This window comes from Erpetoichthys calabaricus, chromosome 1, assembly GCF_900747795.2.
Source record: "Erpetoichthys calabaricus chromosome 1, fErpCal1.3, whole genome shotgun sequence".
Classification (NCBI taxonomy): Eukaryota; Metazoa; Chordata; class Cladistia; order Polypteriformes; family Polypteridae; genus Erpetoichthys; species Erpetoichthys calabaricus.
Genome location: NC_041394.2, coordinates 229,794,436 through 229,814,394, shown reverse-complemented (window position 1 = coordinate 229,814,394; position 19,959 = coordinate 229,794,436). Strand labels below are relative to the sequence as shown.

The 19,959-nt window shown below is 40.6% G+C and overlaps 1 protein-coding gene across 1 annotated transcript in view; it reads left to right on the top strand.

The window, feature by feature from the left end:
* Positions 1-19,959, top strand: part of LOC114659708 (ATP-binding cassette sub-family D member 2-like) — a 135,263-nt gene that overhangs the window by 71,116 nt on the left and 44,188 nt on the right. The window contains exons 4-6 of the mRNA XM_028812331.2: positions 9,424-9,592; positions 10,512-10,606; positions 11,109-11,254. Coding sequence (XP_028668164.2) covers positions 9,424-9,592; positions 10,512-10,606; positions 11,109-11,254 — 410 coding nt within the window. The remainder of the gene's footprint in view (positions 1-9,423; positions 9,593-10,511; positions 10,607-11,108; positions 11,255-19,959) is intronic.

The window sequence follows — 19,959 nt, the reverse complement described above, 5'->3', positions numbered from 1 at the left end:
TGTAATTTTTAAATTGACTCCAAAACAAAGAAACTGGGTAATAACAGATCACTTAATTAAGCTAGCAGTCCAATTAAAAGTAGAAAGTTGGTTGGAACCAAAACCTGCGGCCTTGATGGGTTCCCAGGACCTAGACTGAGAATCACTGCTCTACAGTATTTGAGATGCTTCACATATCAGCAAAGTAATGGTATGTAGGGTGATCTGGAAAGTGCTTTTAACTTTGAAGCAATGTCTGCACACATAGGTTGATTGCTTAAGGTGGAAATAAGTTACCACCATCAAAGAAGAATTCCACAGATTCGCAAGTAGGGCAATCTAACATGCCTTGTTTTAAGCAAGAATTACTGATAATAGTCTCACTTCTGCAAAAAGCTGCCCAACTTCATGCAGAGTTCCTCACCATTTAAAGAAACATTTCTTAAGGTCTCCTTTCTTCCGCAAATAACTATACCTAATGTGCTTATTTATACAGTTTTGATTTGGGGTTCTTTAGTGGTAAAAGACTGTTACATCTGCATTTTATTGTACATTTTGTTGATTGCTTTTACTGTTGTCTACAGCACTTCAAAGTGCTAGCTTACCTGGCCTTTTTCATCTTGATTTTACTTATTTAGGCACCTTACTGTGTGGCATTTGTAGCTACACTCAGCAGATGTTTACTTAACTATATTTTACCCAACGTAAATTGCATGGAATAAAAGAATCTGCTAAGTTAATATATTTATTACATGATTTTCCTGTGTAATTGGTTGTGTTGATGGAACACATATCTGTATCAAAGAGCCATGCACGAATGAAAACACTATTGAGTTTTTCTTCAGGATGAGACTGTCAAACTGATTCTTTATTACATGTTTCATGTATTACAATTACCTTCAAATTATTCTTCTATAACTTGTATAATATCACTACAACAACATACTCTATCATGTCCCATTTTCTTCCCTGCAAGTGTCTTTGCAACGCACCACCAAGGTGAATCGAGTGCAGTCGTCAAAGCGCTCCAAATGAATTAATCGAGCGTGATTAACAGAGCAGTTTTCCCCAATGATGAATCGGGCAAGAACATCAAAAAGTGGGGGGTGATCCATCTTTGTGGTTCAAGTGCGATGTTCAGAGTGCTCTCCCTTGGTTATTCAACCACAATCATAATATCGGGGATGCCCCCCGGTGAACTGAACATGAACATCAGAGCAATGGTATCAAGCATGATCCATCTCACGAACCATTATCATTATAAACCATAGCAACTCACAACCCACACGCAACAGCCTGTGATCCACATTAGCTAACTTGCGTACTCATGTAGTTCTATATGTGTGTGTGTCTGTGTGTGTGTGTGTATATGTATATATGTATATATATATATACTAGCAAAATACCCGCGCTTCGCAGCGGAGAAGTAGTGTGTTAAAGAGGTTATGAAAAAGTAAAGGAAACATTTTAAAAATAACGTAACATTGATTGTCAATGTAATTGTGTTGTCATTGTTATGAGTGTTTGCTGTCATATATATATAACATATACACATATACACACACATATACACACATATACAGATATATTATATATACATATACACATATATTTTTTATTTATATATATATATATATATATATATATATATATATATATATATACACATACATACATATACACACATAGATGCACTTACAATAACATAGAAATCAATATAAACAACATTAACATCATTATCATATGAGAATATGAAGTAATATATAAGAAGCACATTTCATATAAATATAAATTATTAAACAGTAAAATCTTCTTGTATAATTTGCTACCGTGGCTTTTCGTTGGTCTGTCCAGGATTTTAAATCACATGTAGCTTGCAAACCGTTTCACGTATTGACTTGAAATGTGGTACACATATAATACGTCACGTCTGCTATCCGCTTTATGGGTGATGAATGTATTACTCTTTTTATGTTTATTTTATTTTAGAATCAACTCCTATCTGCGCACACCAGGGCGGCCGTGGGCAGATGCGTATGGTGTATTCACTCCATGTTATCGTGCATTGCGCTGTCACTGGTATTTTGATAAAAGAATTTGAACAATATATAAGAAGCGTATAAATGATTAAACAGTAAAACATTAACATTTAAGAAGTAAAGTTACATTGAGTACTACTGCAGTGCCTTCGGGTATACCTCATTTTTTCTTTGCCCATTACATGCTTAAATGTATACATTTTTTGGTGTACCTACCCGAGAACACGCGACATATAACCGACCGTGGGAGAAGCATGGATTTTAAACACGCGTTGAGTTCATCTGCTGGTCTCCCTCGTGGAATAACTGGTAATGTTTGACTAAAATCTACAGCAAGTAAAACGACATTACCTCCTTTTTTTTTTTTACGATCTCTGAGATCTTGCTTTTTTCGTTTCAAGGCTTCATAAGCTCTTTTATGTTCAATGTTGTACTTAATAAGTACTAATTATCCCAAACCATCATCTTTGAATGTTGCAAGACTTTCGCCTTGTATGTAGATCGGGGGTAATTACATTCATTGCATTCCTAGTCTGAATCACAATCTGATTGTATGGGTGGTTACCTGGCACTGTAGGGTTGCCACCCGTCCTTTAAAATACGGAATTGTGCCGCGTTTGAGAATGAAATTGCGCGTCCCGTTTTGATCAATACTGGACGGGATTTATCCCGTATTTTTTTTATCATTTTTTTTTTTAAAGCAGCGTCTCATGCAAATGATCCCACACGCATTTTATGAAGATGCCTCCTTTCCTACTTTTGATTGGGTAATACTTGATGTCATCGTTAGTTTGATTGTGTTTTTAACTGTCCAGTGAGGAGGGCGTGTCTTTTAAGTACAGTCTGCAAAGTGTTGGCACTGAGATGTTGCGTCAGCGCCATAGTTGAAGCCCCTAACGTTGCGGTCAGCAAGTCGGCTAACATCCGCCATGTGCCGTCTTTCAGTTGCGAGAAGCAGATAATAGAATGGTTGAAACTGTTGCCCCTAACGTTGCGCCACGGCGTGTGCTTCGTTTATACCTCGTGTCTTCTCATTAAACTTTTATCTCGCGAATATGTTATTGCAATCCGCAGCGGGAGCGTTTCTATAAACTTAATTTAAACTTACGTTTTACACCGTGCTTTGTTTCCCTTATGAACATGCTTGTATGCTTAACTCGCTCCGTTCTCAATTGTTTAATTAATTTTTTGCTCTTCGCTGTTTGCGGCTGTTCCTCCATTTCCCCCTACTTCGTTGTTTTATCTCGCGAATATGTTATTGCAATCCTTAACGGGAGCGTTTCAATAAACTGATTGAAAATAGTTTTGCATTTACCTTTTTAGTAAAAGGCGAGCTTTTAAGCCTGAGAAATCACCCCCGTAAATGCACACGTTTAATTGGACATGTGTTAATATGTATGGTTACACAGTATTAAAAGACAGTGAACAACGTCAGTTACCTTTCTTCCCGCGTTTGATAAAAGGTGAGCTTTTAAGCCTGAGAAATCACCCCGTAAATGCACATGTTTAATTGCACATGTGTTAATATGTATGCTCACACAGTATTAAAAGACAGTCAAAAATTAACGTCATTTACCTTCGTTCCCGCGTGTGACTCGTGCTGTAAATGTCTTCCTTGTTTTTAGTTCACGTGATTACGTAGGAGGCGTGATGACGCGATACGTGACTCCGCCTCCTCCATTACAGTGTATGGACAAAAAATATGTTCCAGTTATGACCATTACGCTTTGAATTTCGAAATGAAACCTGCCTAACTTTTGTAAGTAAGCTGTAAGGAATGAGCCTGCCAAATTTCAGCGTTCCACCTACACGGGAAGTTGGAGAATTAGTGATGAGTGAGTCAGTCAGTGAGTGAGTGAGTCAGTCAGTGAGGGCTTTGCCTTTTATTATTATAGATATATATTGTGATGGATGACCGGCTATGGACTCCGGTCGCCACCCCCAGGCCGCTAGGAGGAGCCCTCCGGACAGCATGATGGTGCCCCGAATGCTAGCAGGGCCTCATGGACTTTGTAGTTTATATACACAGCCCTGCTGGATACCTTGGGGGCCACCAGGAGTCGCTGTAGGGGGGCTAGTGGGCTCTTGCGTGCCCTATAACCCGGGAGTGCGTCACAGTCATGTGACCGGAAGAAACGATGTACTCCCGGGGTGAAGAAGAGGACTGTTTACCCTGACCCGGAAGGAAACGGACTTGTGGGTTTTGCCAGGAACCATTTCCGGGTCAGGGGATATAAAAGGACTGTGGGAAGCCCAGTACACTGAGCTGAGCTGGGAGGTAGGGTGGCAAAGTGTCTGGGCGAGGAGGATTGGTTAGTGAGAGAATTATTGTGTTTATGAGTGTGGTGTGGAGAGTCCTTTGTGCATGGTATTCTTATAAAATAAAGAATATTTATACTTTTACCTGGTGTTCAGAGTGGTACCTGAGTGTTCAAGAGGTGGACAAAGCCTCAATCTGTCACAGTTGGCGTAGTCGGCAGGATTCTCTGGCCGTCGGGTTTGGCAGAGGACCTGGATTTAAATAAATTTTACTGTGGACAGAACCCTAAGAAGGTCCCTCTTGAAACCGCGGAGGTGAAAATCCCACCCACGACCAAGAGCGCTGCAGCTGTGAACCGTCCTTTACAGCAGACCATAATGGGGAAGAAATCTGGAAAAAAGAAGGGCAGTCCTGACTGGGTGAAGACCATGACGGACGCCGAATTAACCTGGACTTACCTGACTGGGTGTGAGGAGGACCGAGAGCCGATAAAAGCTGAACAAGCCCGAAGGGCGCAACAGCAGGGTTGCTGTCAGCCGCCGGCCGCACCGAAATCCCTACACGGATTAGAGACACCGCTACCACGGTTGGAGGTATGTACTGGGAAAACGCCCGAAGTTTCGGGTACTTTTTACTCATGTTTTACAGAGGCATGCCTCCATAAAGCAGACGGTGCGTCGGATGCCTTCCTCATACCTTGACAAGATGGCCGCGTTACCCAGAAGGCAGGCCAGGCTAGGAGTCGTCCATCTACAAGCCCATTCGAGGACAAAGTCCACATGACCTCGCGCGACGGCGACCAGGAAGAAGGTCAGTTTCAAGCCTTCAGTGAGGTCAGTGCTTCCCCGACAAGTCGGAGCTCCCTGAAGGGGAAGGGGGCGGCGAGCGATGCAGCGCCAGCTTCAAATCAAGGTAAAGAGGGGCGGGAAGTGACTGTACGGTCTGCTGACAAAGTTAAAAAGGCAGACCGCAGCCAGCCGCGGGAGGCTACCCGTTCCTCTTCGGACTCCATTTCCCAGAAGCCTCCGCGAAGCCCAGCAGAGCACGTGCCGACAACGGACGTGCCCATTGGCTCTCGGCCGATAGCAGTACCCAGGCCATCTAAAATGCGGGACTCAAATTCCCAAGAGCCTCCGCGAAGCCCAGCAGAGCACGTGCCAGGAGCGGACGGGCTCATTGGCTCCTGGCCGGAGGATGAGGAAAACAAGGAAGTAACCTTGCCTCCGGCCGAAATAACTAACTTTGTAAACTTACAGGAGCTCGAGAAATATCTCGAGCCCCTATATATCTTCTTCCAGGGACTAAAGGAGTTGAAGGAGCATGTGGAGGAGCTGGGAGCTACAGTCGAGGCGCCACTAAAAGGACTGCAGGAATTCCTATGGTGACTGGGACGAGAAGCTCCTCTGATCGATGCGGGAATACAGGTGAGTCCTGCCCGTTTCGTATATCATAAGGGGACACAGTGTGATTCGGCACCGCGTTTAATAAGTAGCGGCTGCCAAAGCACTGTGAACCCGACACTTGAGCGTGGCATGATGACTGAGTGGACGGGTGAAGGTCCGATCGAACCGGGACAGCGGTACGAGGCAGCTTCCCGGAGCGATACGGACCTCGAGACCCCGACCCGCGTGAAGAGGGAGTTGTCGCTCGTTACTGGAGGGGCGGAGGAAGTGCTGTTACCCGGGGCGAGGTGGTATTAATGACGCCGCCTCCTATAATGCATAGGACAACGGGAGTGCAAACAACAAAGAGGCTCTTTCTTCTCCATAGAGAGCCTCACGCTGTGCACAAGTCCCAGAGTAAGCAGGAGATCCACAAGCTGAAACACAGGTCTCCTGACAAGACAGAGAGAAGGGCTGAGAGCAGTAAAGCGGCCGTAAAACCCTCCTTGGCAGAGCAGACATTGACGGATTTCCCAAAATGTTTCTGGCCTCGCAGAGGGGGACAACCAGGAGGACATTGTCAGTGTTACAACTGTCGGCAACCGGGCCACGTGTGGCGAAGTTGTCCCCGGAGGACAGGGGAGCGGTGGGAAAGAAGATACACCGTTCCCCCAAGGTTCGCCGAGGGATCTAGACAACGTAGCCAAGGTCCGGATGACGCGTTCTCCTGGAGGAGGACGTCCCTCTCGGGGATCGACGCTCCGCCCCAGTTGTCGTCGCTAAGGGGGGGGGGAACTGTGATGGACGACCGGCTATGGACTCCGGTCGCCACCCCCCAGGCTGCTAGGAGGAGCCCTCTGGACAGCATGATGGTGCCCCGAATGCCAGCAGGGCCTCATGGACTTTGTAGTTTATATACACAGCCCTGCTGGATACCTTGGGGGCCACCAGGAGTCGCTGTAGGGGGGCTAGTGGGCTCTTGCGTGCCCTATAACCCGGGAGTGCGTCACAGTCACGTGACCGGAAGAAACAATGTACTCCCGGGGTGAAGAAGAGGACTGTTTACCCTGACCCGGAAGGAAACGGACTTGTGGGTTTTGCCAGGAACCATTTCCGGGTCAGGGGATATAAAAGGACTGTGGGAAGCCCAGTACACTGAGCTGAGCTGGGAGGTAGGGTGGCAAAGTGTCTGGGCGAGGAGGATTGGTTAGTGAGAGAATTATTGTGTTTATGAGTGTGGTGTGGAGAGTGCTTTGTGCACGGTATTCTTATAAAATAAAGAAAATTTATACTTTTACCTGGTGTTCAGAGTGGTACCTGAGGGTTCAAGAGGTGGACAAAACCTCAATCTGTCACAATATATATATATTATATAATATTTCACTGTCAATCACAGTAGTTGCTATGCAGAATATTCAAATATCATTACAGCTACATGAACAAGCAAACATTTCACAGGATCGGTGCGCGTGTTCAGACAGTAGCCCGAGTATGTATGTCAAACGGTACAAAAATTAATGTATCTTCTTCCCATTTCTTAAAATAATATGTGATGCCATGTACATTACCAAGATCTGTGCATTACTTATGTGTTTGAGCAGGGGAAGTTATCCTGCAAAGAATGGGGTTCTGTTCCAAGTCTTTTGTTGCAGATTTGTATGTGAAAGTAATTAACCTGGCATGTAATTACAGAGTTCAATGCAGGCAGGATAATGTTCGCTATCTCTCACAGTAACAACTAGCGCAACTCAAAGCGTGCAGTACACTTAACATTAAGGGGATTTCACTTTTTGACTTCATTTATAGTTCAATAGCTGAATGCAGTGCTTACTTGAGTGCATATAACATTCCAAGTGAGGTAAGTATACACTTTGCCCAATACAATAATTTACAATACAAAGTTTTCATGGATTTTACTGATTAACTTTACCCATTCACTTTGCCATCCTTTCCTTGGCAGCTGTTACTCCTTTATTACATGTTTTTTGAAAGGTATACCAATAATCTTCTCTGTATGACCACTAGGACCTCTTGCTCTGCTGGCATGAAGGTTGTTGCCCTCTGTTTCCCTGCATGGCTGATCAGCTGCTCAGTGCTCAGCTTTTAAGGTTTGCTGTGAGTGAGTGTAAATCTAAGTCAACCTACCTGGGAGTATGTGGCTTTAGGAAATCTGCTGGTGTGAAATCATGCTGTAGAAAAATAGGATTCTTTTTGAGATCCAAGATTTTCTAATCTCTTTCTGAAATAGTAGATGAAAATAGCTGCAGTCTTTTAGTATAGATTGTGTAGGTGTCTCTTCTGCTGCTTCTGAATTATCATTGCTTCCTTAATTAGAATCTAACAGACTCCATATAAAATAGTTGAATTAAAAGTAAAACAGCAAAGACAAACATTTAAAGCTTGGAACTTAAATACAAATATTTCTAAATTTCCTGAGATTTCTATACATTTCACACAGATCAGTTTGAGGTAAAATTATTGGAACAAAACTTGCAGCTACAATGAGCCCCCAGACTGAATTAGAGAAAAACTGATCTAACTTGGTACCATTTGTAGCTGTGTGTGCTCACCATGAAATATCTTTTTTAATAAAATATTTATAGAATATTTAAAGAAACTGAGGAGAACAAAAGTGAAGTGCTGACAATTACTACTTTACTTTGTTTCACAATTCATTTGAATAATATTCTCAGAAAAGAGAACTCTACCTTGTAAGATCTTCATATCCCAGAATCAAAGCACTAGCAAGCCATAAAATTATCAACAAGTTTCAAAATCAGGAAGGACTGGCCCTAATTAATCAATTGGCCCTCCAGGATTGAATGCAACAACTCCTGTACTAGCGTAATAATGTGTACTTCAGTGCTGTTCAAACTTCTTCAGACTCGGTACCTCTCCTGTCTAACCTTTCTTGGTCACGATGCATGTCTCTCTTTTAAATTAATTTTTGTGGCAGCATGGGGAGGCCACTTTTGACCCTTGCAGTCCTTTAATTGCTTGCTAGTGGTTACGTGCTCCGTTTTTGCTGTATCACTGCTGTTTGGCTGCTTCTTGTTATACTGTCTTAATAGCCAAGGGATTGTTTTTGATCACAGGCTGAAAACTGAGATTTATCCAGTGTCCTCACAGGTGGCGCAATGGTAGTGCTGCTGCTTTGCAGTAAGGAGACTGTGGAAGATTCTGGGTTCGCTTCCTGGTTCCTCCCTGTGTGGATAGCGCTTTGAGTACTGAGAAAAGCGCTATATAAATGTAATGAATTAATTATAAATTATTATGGGTTTAACTACCATACATAAACACAAACATGCACAAATACACTTACATTTTGAGAGATTTTGAAAAATACAAAAAATATATACAGTATTATTTGCCTTAATTTAATTTTAAATATCAAATAAAAACTTTTTTTTTTTTTTTCTTTTATATCTTATTTCATGCTAGTATGGAGTTACTTTTATGGAGTCAGAAAACAGAGTAGTTTCAAAAATGAATCTTATAATTTCAGACACTTAGGAAATATAAGGCAGAACAGTTTTCTTTAGAAGTCTGGAAATTATATTTCGTTGTTATGTCTCATTTAAATACTTTTATTTTAAGTAAATTAAGCATACCTTTCTTTACAGACACAATGTATATAACCTAATGTTACTTTTGAATTTAGAAAGACTTAAAATATAGTTCAGAAAAATAGGTCAATTTGGATTTTATTAGAATATTAATATATCTGCAAGTGTCATCTGTGTGACTTTTTTTTTTTTGATAGGTAACTGAACTGGCAGGATATACAGCACGAGTACACAATATGTTTGTGGTATTTGATGAAGTTCAAAAAGGACTTTACAAGCGTTCTGCTGTCACCCAGGTAGCTGCTTCTGATAACAAAAACATTACTAGACCTGAAATGCACATTGATGGCCCCCTTGAGATCAAAGGTAGCTATGAATCATGTCACTTTTTTTAGTAGTTTTTTTCTCTTTGCACTCTTTTTAGCCGTTTTTTTTTTCTGTTTGCAAAGATATATTTATTTTATTAGTCTATTGTTTGTAGACTCCACTTTCTTCAGCTGTCTTGTAAATAGAAAAAATTGGATTTTCTTTTTGCAATTTAAAAATGTAAATTTTATTTAAACTATTTTATGCTGTATATTTTCAAGCAAATTTATTATTATACACCATTAGTTGTCTAGTTTAATATTTGCATATGTCATATGCATTTAACCAGAATAAACAATGTTTTGATTTATGTTGATGGCCATGCTTTTATTTTTCATTTAGAGAACAGGTAATCTATTTTCTTATTTAAATGTATGATGAATTTTATATTTAACCAAAATTTTTTTATGGAATATATTTATGATTAATGTGTTTTTGAAGCCTGATTTGCAGCATGTATGTAGCAGCTGTCATGCAACACATTACTTTTAACCTAGTGCTTCTGGTGTCAAAGCTTGGACTAAGAGTTTCAGTTTTCTATTATCTCAAAATATTAATTTTCCTATACACAGTAAATGAAAAATATAAGTTATTTTAGGCAATAACCCTAAGCACTCTATTCTGGCAAACACCTTGACTTTTAACCTTCAGAAATGTATCATTGCTGTGGTAAATTTAATAGCTTACATGTTCTTGGCAGATTTTTGCTTCTGACTAATGAAACTCTAAATATAAAAATTGTGGAAATAAGATAATCTTAATAAGAAAGTTATTATTTTGTATAATTTGCATTTTATCTAGTGATGTTGCATTTTAGGCAGTTACAGAAATCCTCTTTAAAAGCATAATTTCATTGGCATTCAGGGTGTTAACACAATAATAATACAACTCTTTTATATATATATATATATACATATAGGAAAAGTTATTGATGTGGATAACGGAATAATATGTGAAAATGTGCCTGTCATCACTCCAAATGGAGATATGGTAGTATCCAGTTTGAATTTTAAGGTGAGTAATTAACAAGCATTCCATATGCATTATAATTGTCAAGCCACCATAAGACGATTTCATATTGCATTTTGTCTTCATCCTCCTAGATACTTTTTCCCCTTCAGATGGGATCCATGTTTAATTCACAGGGTCACCTTGTTAGAAAACAAGACAAAAGTGACTTGTGGTGTTTAATAAATGCTGATACATAATAATGAGAAGGGAAACTGGAGAGCATAAAAACCAAATTTCTGAAATACACAGTAATAGACAAAAACTAGAAGAGCTAGTCAACAACGGACAAATTATAGCACAAAAATAGAAAATAGCTAGGCAAAAGCCAAATTCATGTAACAAACCTAACAAAGTGGGAAACTGGACAAAAGTTAATGATTCATGAGGTTTTTCATTGGTTCTTCTTGTGCTTTACAGAAAATAATTCATTGTTACAAACTCATTTCTTAATTGTTTTGTCAAAAATATAGCTGTTGCCATTCTAACATAATTTCTGTATTATTAGGTGGAAGAAAAAATGCATCTCTTAATAACTGGTCCAAATGGCTGTGGAAAAAGCTCATTATTTCGAATACTTAGTGGACTTTGGCCTGTCTATGGTGGAGTGTTATATAAACCACCTCCTCAGCATATGTTCTATATCCCTCAAAGGTAACAACATCTCTCAATACTGAATATCCACTGACTGTATTGTAACAATTACTGGATTTATTAGAGAATTTGTCTAGAGAAAATAGCTGAATTTTTTCAATATGGTAATATTTGACCTTTTCAAGTGGTTAAACAATATTGTGCAGTACAGTACTGAAATTTTCATCAGACTGCCATTATTTAACAGAATAATGTCTGTTGGTTTATCAGATTTCAAAGATAAAAGGAACATTGGTGGGAAAAAGCTTCAGCTGAAATAAAAAAACTGTTTTGTGTAAAAATGAGTTGCTGTTATGCTTAGATGTACACAGCAAGGATTTTAGAGAAGGATCTGTGGAAAAGACATATGTTGTCAAAAACAAAAAATAGGTTGAAAACTGGAACATTAAAACTAACTTTCACCAAAACAAGAAACTCAAATCATGGTCAAAAAATGTATTCAATTTCGAGAACTAGGAAAACTTGAAAAAAGAAGGGTTTTGAAAGAGAAAAACACATTTGACAACAAAGGTTTTTATCCACAAACATAGATAGGGAACCACATCAACTGCTGACATTTTAACTGGTCATGTTATGATGTTAGGGTCATGACTTCTGAGGACACACCCTGTAAATACTGCGGAGTGTGTTTCTAACAATGTCTAAACAAAATAGCAGCACCCATAATAGACAAAACAGAGGTGAAAACGGCCCAAAATATTTACAAAACAAAAGCATGCATAGAATAAAAAATAGCAATGTAATTGGATTCCTGAGCAAGAGAAAACCCTAAAAAAGTACAAGATTGCATCACTCTGTACAAGGAAACATACAATAAATTAAAAGTGAACAAATCATACCACATGGAAATAGTTCCTTTAATCCATCCATCCATTATCCAACCCGCTATATCCTAACTACAGGGCCACGGGGGTCCGCTGGAGCCAAACCCAGCCAACACAGGGCGCAAGGCGGGAAACAAATCCCGGGCAGTGCGCCAGCCCACCGCAGGGCATGCACACACCCACACACCAAACACACACCAGGGACAATTTAGAATCACCAATGCACCTAACCTGCATGTCTTTGGACTGTGGGAGGAAACTGAAGTACCCAGAGGAAACCCTGTCAGACACGAGGAGAACATGCAAACTCCACGCAGGGAGGACCCAGGAAGCGAACCTGGGTCTCCTATCTGCAAGGCAGCAACGCTACCCACTGCGCCACCGTGCCGACCAGTTCCTTTAATGTTTAGCGAAATAACAGAAACGTAAATTTGATAAATGGAAGCAACAGCTTTTGAAATAAATTTTTCACTCAACCAGTATTAATACTGTAGAGAACTGGCATAGCTTGGGATTATGCCTGATAGTAACACATCATGGCTGGATGAAAATGATCCTGACACTGTCACAGAAAAAAGTGTTAATCTCTTTGAGCTGAATGAAAGGATGTTCTAAAAATTATATTCATCATTCCACTGCAAGAAAGAAATTCTCAAATGACAATTCTAAACTGTTATCTCTCATTCCAGGTTGTGGAGCTTCTATTTTAGGTGTCCTGAGATGTCCATTAGAGCAATACAAACTTAAGTTTGAGTCCTTAAGTTCTGATATGTTCATTTATTGGTACTACTGTATCTTTTGTTTATTATATTACATTTTTATGAAGAATTTTCCAACATAAAATATTCACCTTGCCCTTTTGATATATTTCCAGTTGAGCAAAGCCAATCATGACTGCATTAGGCACAATGCAAGAATCTAACACACTGCAGCTAATTTAGAGTTGCCCGTTAACTTAACACACATGTCTTTGGGGTGTATACTGAAGGAAAACCTACAAAGACAGGAGGAGAATGTGCATACTCTACATGGATAATAACTAGATGGCAGGTTGAAATTTTGAAATCTAGATCCATGAAACACACCAACACAAATCAAGTGTGGCTCTTAAATCATGCCAGGCTTGAGTGGTACTTTTTTATCTTCAGTTAGTAGCCAAATGGATATACTATATCAGCATTCAACCCACTGTTATTGAATGGTTGGCCACAACAAAACTTATGATTTCCTTGCAAGGGTTTAATAGCCTGACCTCAGGTATCAGCCTTACAAGTGTAAATGAGTGATACCAGAAACGTTCTTGTGAACTAGCACTACTCTTATCCATAATGGAAAATAAGAGTACTTGCCTCAGCTCACAACAAATCTTTGAAACAGGCTTTGACTGTGAATTATTAAATAAGCTGCATGTATTCTGTTAATTCTCTCCTTCATGAATATATAAGTATTAGTCCATCCATCCATCCATTTTCCAACCCGCTGAATCCGAACACAGGTTCACGGGGGTCTGCTGGAGCCAATCCCAGCCAACACAGGGCACAAGGCAGGAACCAATCCCGGGCAGGGTGCCAGCCCACCACAGGACACACACAAACACACCCACACACCAAGCACACACTAGGGCCAATTTAGAATCGCCAATCTACCTAACTTGCATGTCTTTGGACTGTGGGAGGAAACCGGAGCACCCGGAGGAAACCCACGCAGACACATGGGGAGAACATGCAAACTCCACGCAGGGAGGACCCGGGAAGCGAACCCGGGTCCCCAGGTGTCCCAACTGCGAGGCAGCAGCGCTACCCACTGCGCCACCGTGCCGCCCAAGTATTAGTCCATTTATTGAAAAAACTATAAATTTCAAAGAAAAGGTCAAAAGGTCTCCACAGAGATAAACCCACACACACACAAAACATATAAATGTACCCAAGAGACTAGTTTTGCACTCTTTGCCACCTGGTAATTTGGAAGTCTTGTATCCTCCCTCCATACCTTTATATCTTTGCCGTAGTGCTTTTCACTTCTGCAACATTATGTGAATTGTGTTGTTTTGTTGAGATGCTGTGACCCTACCACCATGTTGCTCTCCCCTTGTAAGATTTCCTAGGAGATGTCAAACTGTCTGTTATTAACTTGGAGATGTCTTTACACCAGCCACCTCTTCCAACATTCTGATTAGATTACTTTGTGCCATTATTTACAAAGAAAAACATAAAATGATGAGCAAAGTGGAGGTTAAAATATACAATAAATCCAAAAAATATTAGGTTAAAAATCAAAGGTAAAAATTATCCTTCTTTTAAAACCACGAGCCTCAGTACTTCTCTGTAAAACTGACATCTCAATGGCTTACCCTTTCTGGATTTCTCAGCATGAGGAGATGTCCACCAACCAGCATGTACAACCCTTAAATCCAGCTTAGATCCTTGCTGCCAGTCCCTCTGCATTTGCAGGGTGCTGTGTTGACCTCACTCTTTCCAAGACACAGTCAATTGGGCTTTAATGAGAGCCTCTAAGACCACTTGGTCTGTCGTGCTCCTTTGTGTGCTGGGCTGAGTGACCCCTCTTCCATCTGGCCATTTGCTCCTTGCATGGGGCTCAGTTTCTTGTCTTCTTGGTTCTCTTCTCACTCTTCTCTTACCTTACCCGTTCTGCTCCTTTCCTTTCCCTCACTTCTCATGCCTCAGATCCCTTTTAAAACCATATGGGAATCTGGTGCGGCCAACATGGCTCCAGCGCTAATGAGGGAACGTTAGCATGCGTGCAGAATCGCTCAATCCCACATCTACCTCTGGAGCTGCTCATGCACACTACATATGCCCCACCTTAAAAAACAAGCATATTGTCAACTTATTTTAACGTGCATTTGCCACAGACCCTATATATCGCAGTCCATTTAAAATTAAAATCTACAAAACGATAAAGTGTGCAGTGAAGCAGTCGGAATACTTTCTGAGCTCACTAATAAGTGTAATGACTTCAATAGTGTTTGTAAGCAATTGTAATCTGCTCATTCCTTCCTTAGAATGCAAACAGGCTGAAGGTTAGTCGTGGTAAAGCTGATTATCTTGTTTTTAAGATTTCAGCATGAAGTTGCTGTGTCTTTAGGGTTTTACAAATTTAAACAAGTTTCAAAATTTATGCAAGGCGAACATTCAGGGGAAGTCAACTGTTTTGCAAGTTGGAACATTTTAAATGTTTGCTTGTCTCATCAAAGATAAAGATTAATACATATATAGAATATAATAAGAAAATATAATTAAATATACTAGGAGAGCACATAAAAAACACATTTTAATAGCATGTTACAGTTTCATGCAGTTAAAAACAGAGACCAAAAAGGCTTGTGGTGACTAAAATACATAGACAACAGATTCCAAGCAAAGTAATGTAATAAAAATTGCTAGTTGTTGATTATGAATTGTTTATGGCTAATTGCAATGCATACTTTTTAAACATGGAGAATGTCAACAAAAGCAAACAAAGCACATAAAGAATTGGATTTCCAAGGGACACCCCGCTTTAATATCCAAGAAAAATGCAAAAAGAAAAACAATCAAAAATACTGTAATGTTCCTGCTATGGTTCAAATAGAGCTTCCATGAGCTCCAGTCTCCTAGGTAGCTGGTCCTGACATGAATGCCCATTTCCAGACAGTGAAGCCTTCAAATAATGGCATGGGAGGTAGAAGCGCAGTTAATGATGTCAAAGCTGTAAGTCTAAAACATAGTGAAAGAGAGTTAAAGGTGGCACACCCAAAATGTTTGGGTATGTGTGCAAAAATCAGGGCAAGAGGAAATCTGTGCATACAGTACATATACTGTATTAGGTTTAAAATGGAAGAAACGGTTGTCAATTCCTCTGCAATGTGACTTGGCATAGTGGGATTTTGTGATTAGCTAATTAATTATTAATTTTAATATTTTTTATTAGCACCAGTATGCAGTGCACATTTCATCATTAGAGTGTATTCCCATGTAATGCCTGGCTGTAGCTCAAACCTGGTTATGCACCTTTCAGTACCTTTCAGTACACAGGTCAGTCCTCCAGCAAATAACAGAGCATTGACTGCAGTTATACAAAACAAAGTGAAACGTTTTGAAATGTGAATTTTATTCCAAATGTGAAATTAGTGTGTAATATATATATATATATATAATATATATACACACACATAAATACAGTCATCCCTCACCTATCACGGGGGTTACGTTCCAGAGCCCCCCGCGATAGGTGAAAATCCACAAGTAGCGACCTTATATTTATTTTATTATTTATATATATTTTAAGGCTTTATAAACCCTTCCCACACTCTTATAAACCTTACCGCCTTAGGGAACTGTATGTAAATATATATATATTTTTAGCACAAATATAGTTAATTAAACCATAGAATGCACAGCGTAATAGTAAACTAAATGTAAAAACATTGAACAATACTGAGAAAACCTTGAACAACAGAGAAAACTAACATTGCAAGAGTTCACACTATACTGTAGCCTTATGACCCGATCGCTGTAAACACTCTTTTTAAATGAGTTTTAAGCACAGGGGAAAAAAAGGAACATTTGAACAAATCCGAACTTTATTTAAAAACCAACCATAAACCACCAAGAAAGTAACATTGCAGGAGTTCACGCTAATAGCCTTACAACCCGATCGCTGTGTAAACTTTTTTTTAATGAGTTTTAAGCACAGGGAAAAAAATGAACATTTGAAAAATCAGAAATTTAATAAACAACCAAGAAAAGTAACATTGCAATAATTCACGCTACGAACTGAAAAATGAACATTTGAAAAATCCGTAATACAAAAACTAACCATAAACCACCAAGAAAACCAACCTTGCATGAGTCGAGTTCTGGCATGAAGTGAGGAGGAACTGGGTGAAGAACAATCCGGTCTCGTCACAGTTGAAGACTTGTTGCGGGATGTAGCCTTCGTTCTCCACTAATTTTGTAAAATTTTCACGAATTGTTTCGCAGCTTCAGCGTCGGAAGTAGCAGCCTCTCCATGCCTTACCACACTATGAATGCCACTTCTCTTGTGAAACTTTTCAAACCATCCTCTACTGGCTTTAAATTCCTCACTTTCGCCACTCGTAGAAGGATAGTTTTGCAGCAAATCTTCATGAATCTTCCTAGCTTTCTCGCATAACATCGCCTCGTTTACGCTATCCCCTGCAAGTTGCTTCTCATTCAGCCACACTAGCAACAGTTTTTCCACCTCTTCCAGCACTTGAGGCCTCTGGTTAACGCTGTAACTCCTTTTGCAACATCAGCTGCTTTAATAGATTCTTTCTGCTTTAGAATAGCTGAAATCGTAGATTTTGACTTCTTGTACTCGGCAGCAAGATCACACGAATGCCACGCTCATACTTTTCAATAATTTCTTTCTTTAATTCGATTTCAATTTTCTGCAAAACTTTCTTCTCACCACTCTTCACTTGCTTAGTAGCGATGGTTAACTGCAAAAGCACACGAAATACTGTAGAGCACAAAGAGTTCATAGGTAAAGCACGCACGTCTGACTGAGAACAATGAACAGGGAGAGGCTGAACACGTGCTTAAATACAGTAATCGGCGCGTACGAACCGGAAGGGAAATGAAATACAGCGCAAAGAGTTCAAAGCGAAAGCATGCACGCATTTGCAAGCACGCACGTCTGACCGAGAAGAATGCAACACGTGCAGAAATCATCGGCACACACAAACCGAAAGGCAAACTGGCTTGTTCGTATACCGAGTGTGTGGTCGTGAACCGAAGCAAAAGTTTGCGAACTTTTTGGTCGTAAACCGATTTGTATGTGTACTGAGACGTTCGTGAACCGAGGTTCCACTGTGTGTTTTTTATATCCATCCATCCATCCATTCTCCAACCCGCTGAATCCGAACACAGGGTCACGGGGGTCCGCTGGAGCCAATCCCAGCCAACACAGGGCACAAGGCAGGAACCAATCCCGGGCAGGGTGCCAACCCACCGCAGGACACACACAAACACACCCACACACTAAGCACACACTAGGGCCAATTTAGAATCGCCAATCCACCTAACCAGCATGTCTTTGGACTGTGGGAGGAAACCGGAGCGCCCGGAGGAAACCCACGCAGACACGGGGAGAACATGCAAACTCCACGCAGGGAGGACCCGGGAAGTGAACCCAGGTCCCCAGATCTCCCAACTGCGAGGCAGCAGCGCTACCCACTGCGCCACCGTGCCGCCCCGTGTTTTTTATATATATATATATCCATCCATCCATCCATTTTCCAACCCGCTGAATCCAAACACAGGGTCACGGGGGGTCTGCTGGAGCCAATCCCAGCCAACCACAGGGCACAAGGCAGGGAAACCAATCCTGGGCAGGGTGCCAAACCACCGCAGGACTATATGTGTATATATATATATATTATATATATATATATAATACACAGTTAGGTCCATAAATTTTTGGACAGAGACAACTTTTTTCTAATTTTGGTTCTGTACATTACCACAATGAATTTTAAATGAAAACAACTCAGATGCAGTTGAAGTGCAGACTTTCAGCTTTAATTCAGTGGGGTGAATAAAACTATTGCATAAAAATGTGAGGCAACTAAAGCATTTTTTTAACACAATCCCTTCATTTCAGGGGCTCAAAAGTAATTGGACAATTGACTCAAAGGCTATTTCATGGGCAGGTGTGGGCAAGTCCGTCATTATGTCATTATCAATTAAGCAGATAAAAGGCCTGGAGTTGATTTGAGGTGTGGCACTTGCATGTGGAAGATTTTGCTGTGAACAGACAACATGCGGTCAAAGGAGCTCTCCATGCAGGTGAAAGAAGCCATCCTTAAGCTGCGAAAACAGAAAAAACCCATCCAAGAAATTGCTACAATATTACGGGTGGCAAAATCTACAGTTTGGTACGTCCTGAGAAAGAAAGCAAGCACTGGTGAACTCAGCAACGCAAAAAGACCTGGACGTCCACGGAAGACAACAGTGGTGGATGATCGCAGAATCATTTCCATGGTGAAGAGAAACCCCTTCACAACAGCCAACCAAGTGAGCAACACTTTCCAGGGGGTAGGCGTATCGATATCCAAGTCTACCATAAAGAGAAGACTGCATGAAAGTAAATACAGAGGGTGCACTGCAAGGTGCAAGCCACTCATAAGCCTCAAGAATAGAAAGGCTAGATTGGACTTTGCTAAAGAACATCTAAAAAAAGCCAGCATAGTTCTGGAAAAACATTCTTTGGACAGATGAAACCAAGATCAACCTCTACCAGAATGATGGCAAGAAAAAAGTATGGAGAAGGCTTGAAACAGCTCATTATCCAAAACATACCACATCATCTGTAAAACACGGTGGAGGCAGTGTGATGGCTTGGGCGTGCATGGCTGCCAGTGGCACTTGGACACTAGTGTTTATTGATGATGTGACACAGGACAGAAGCAGCCGAATGAATTCTGAGGTGTTCAGAGACATACTGTCTGCTCAAATCCAGCTAAATGCAGTCAAATTGATTGGGCGGCGTTTCATGATACAGATTGACAATGACCCAAAACATACAGCCAAAGCAACACAGGAGTTTATTAAAGCAAAGAAGTGGAAAATTCTTGAATGGCCAAGTCAGTCACCTGATCTTAAACCAATTGAGCATGCATTTCACTTGTTGAAGACTAAACTTCAGACAGAAAGGCCCACAAACAAACAGCAACTGAAAGCCGCTGCAGTAAAGGCCTGGCAGAGCATTAAAAAGGAGGAAACCCAGCATCTGGTGATGTCCGTGAGTTCAAGACTTCAGGCTGTCATTCCTAGCAAAGGGTTTTCAACCAAGTATTAGAAGTGAACATTTTATTTCCAGTTATTTAATTTGTCCAATTACTTTTGAGCCCCTGAA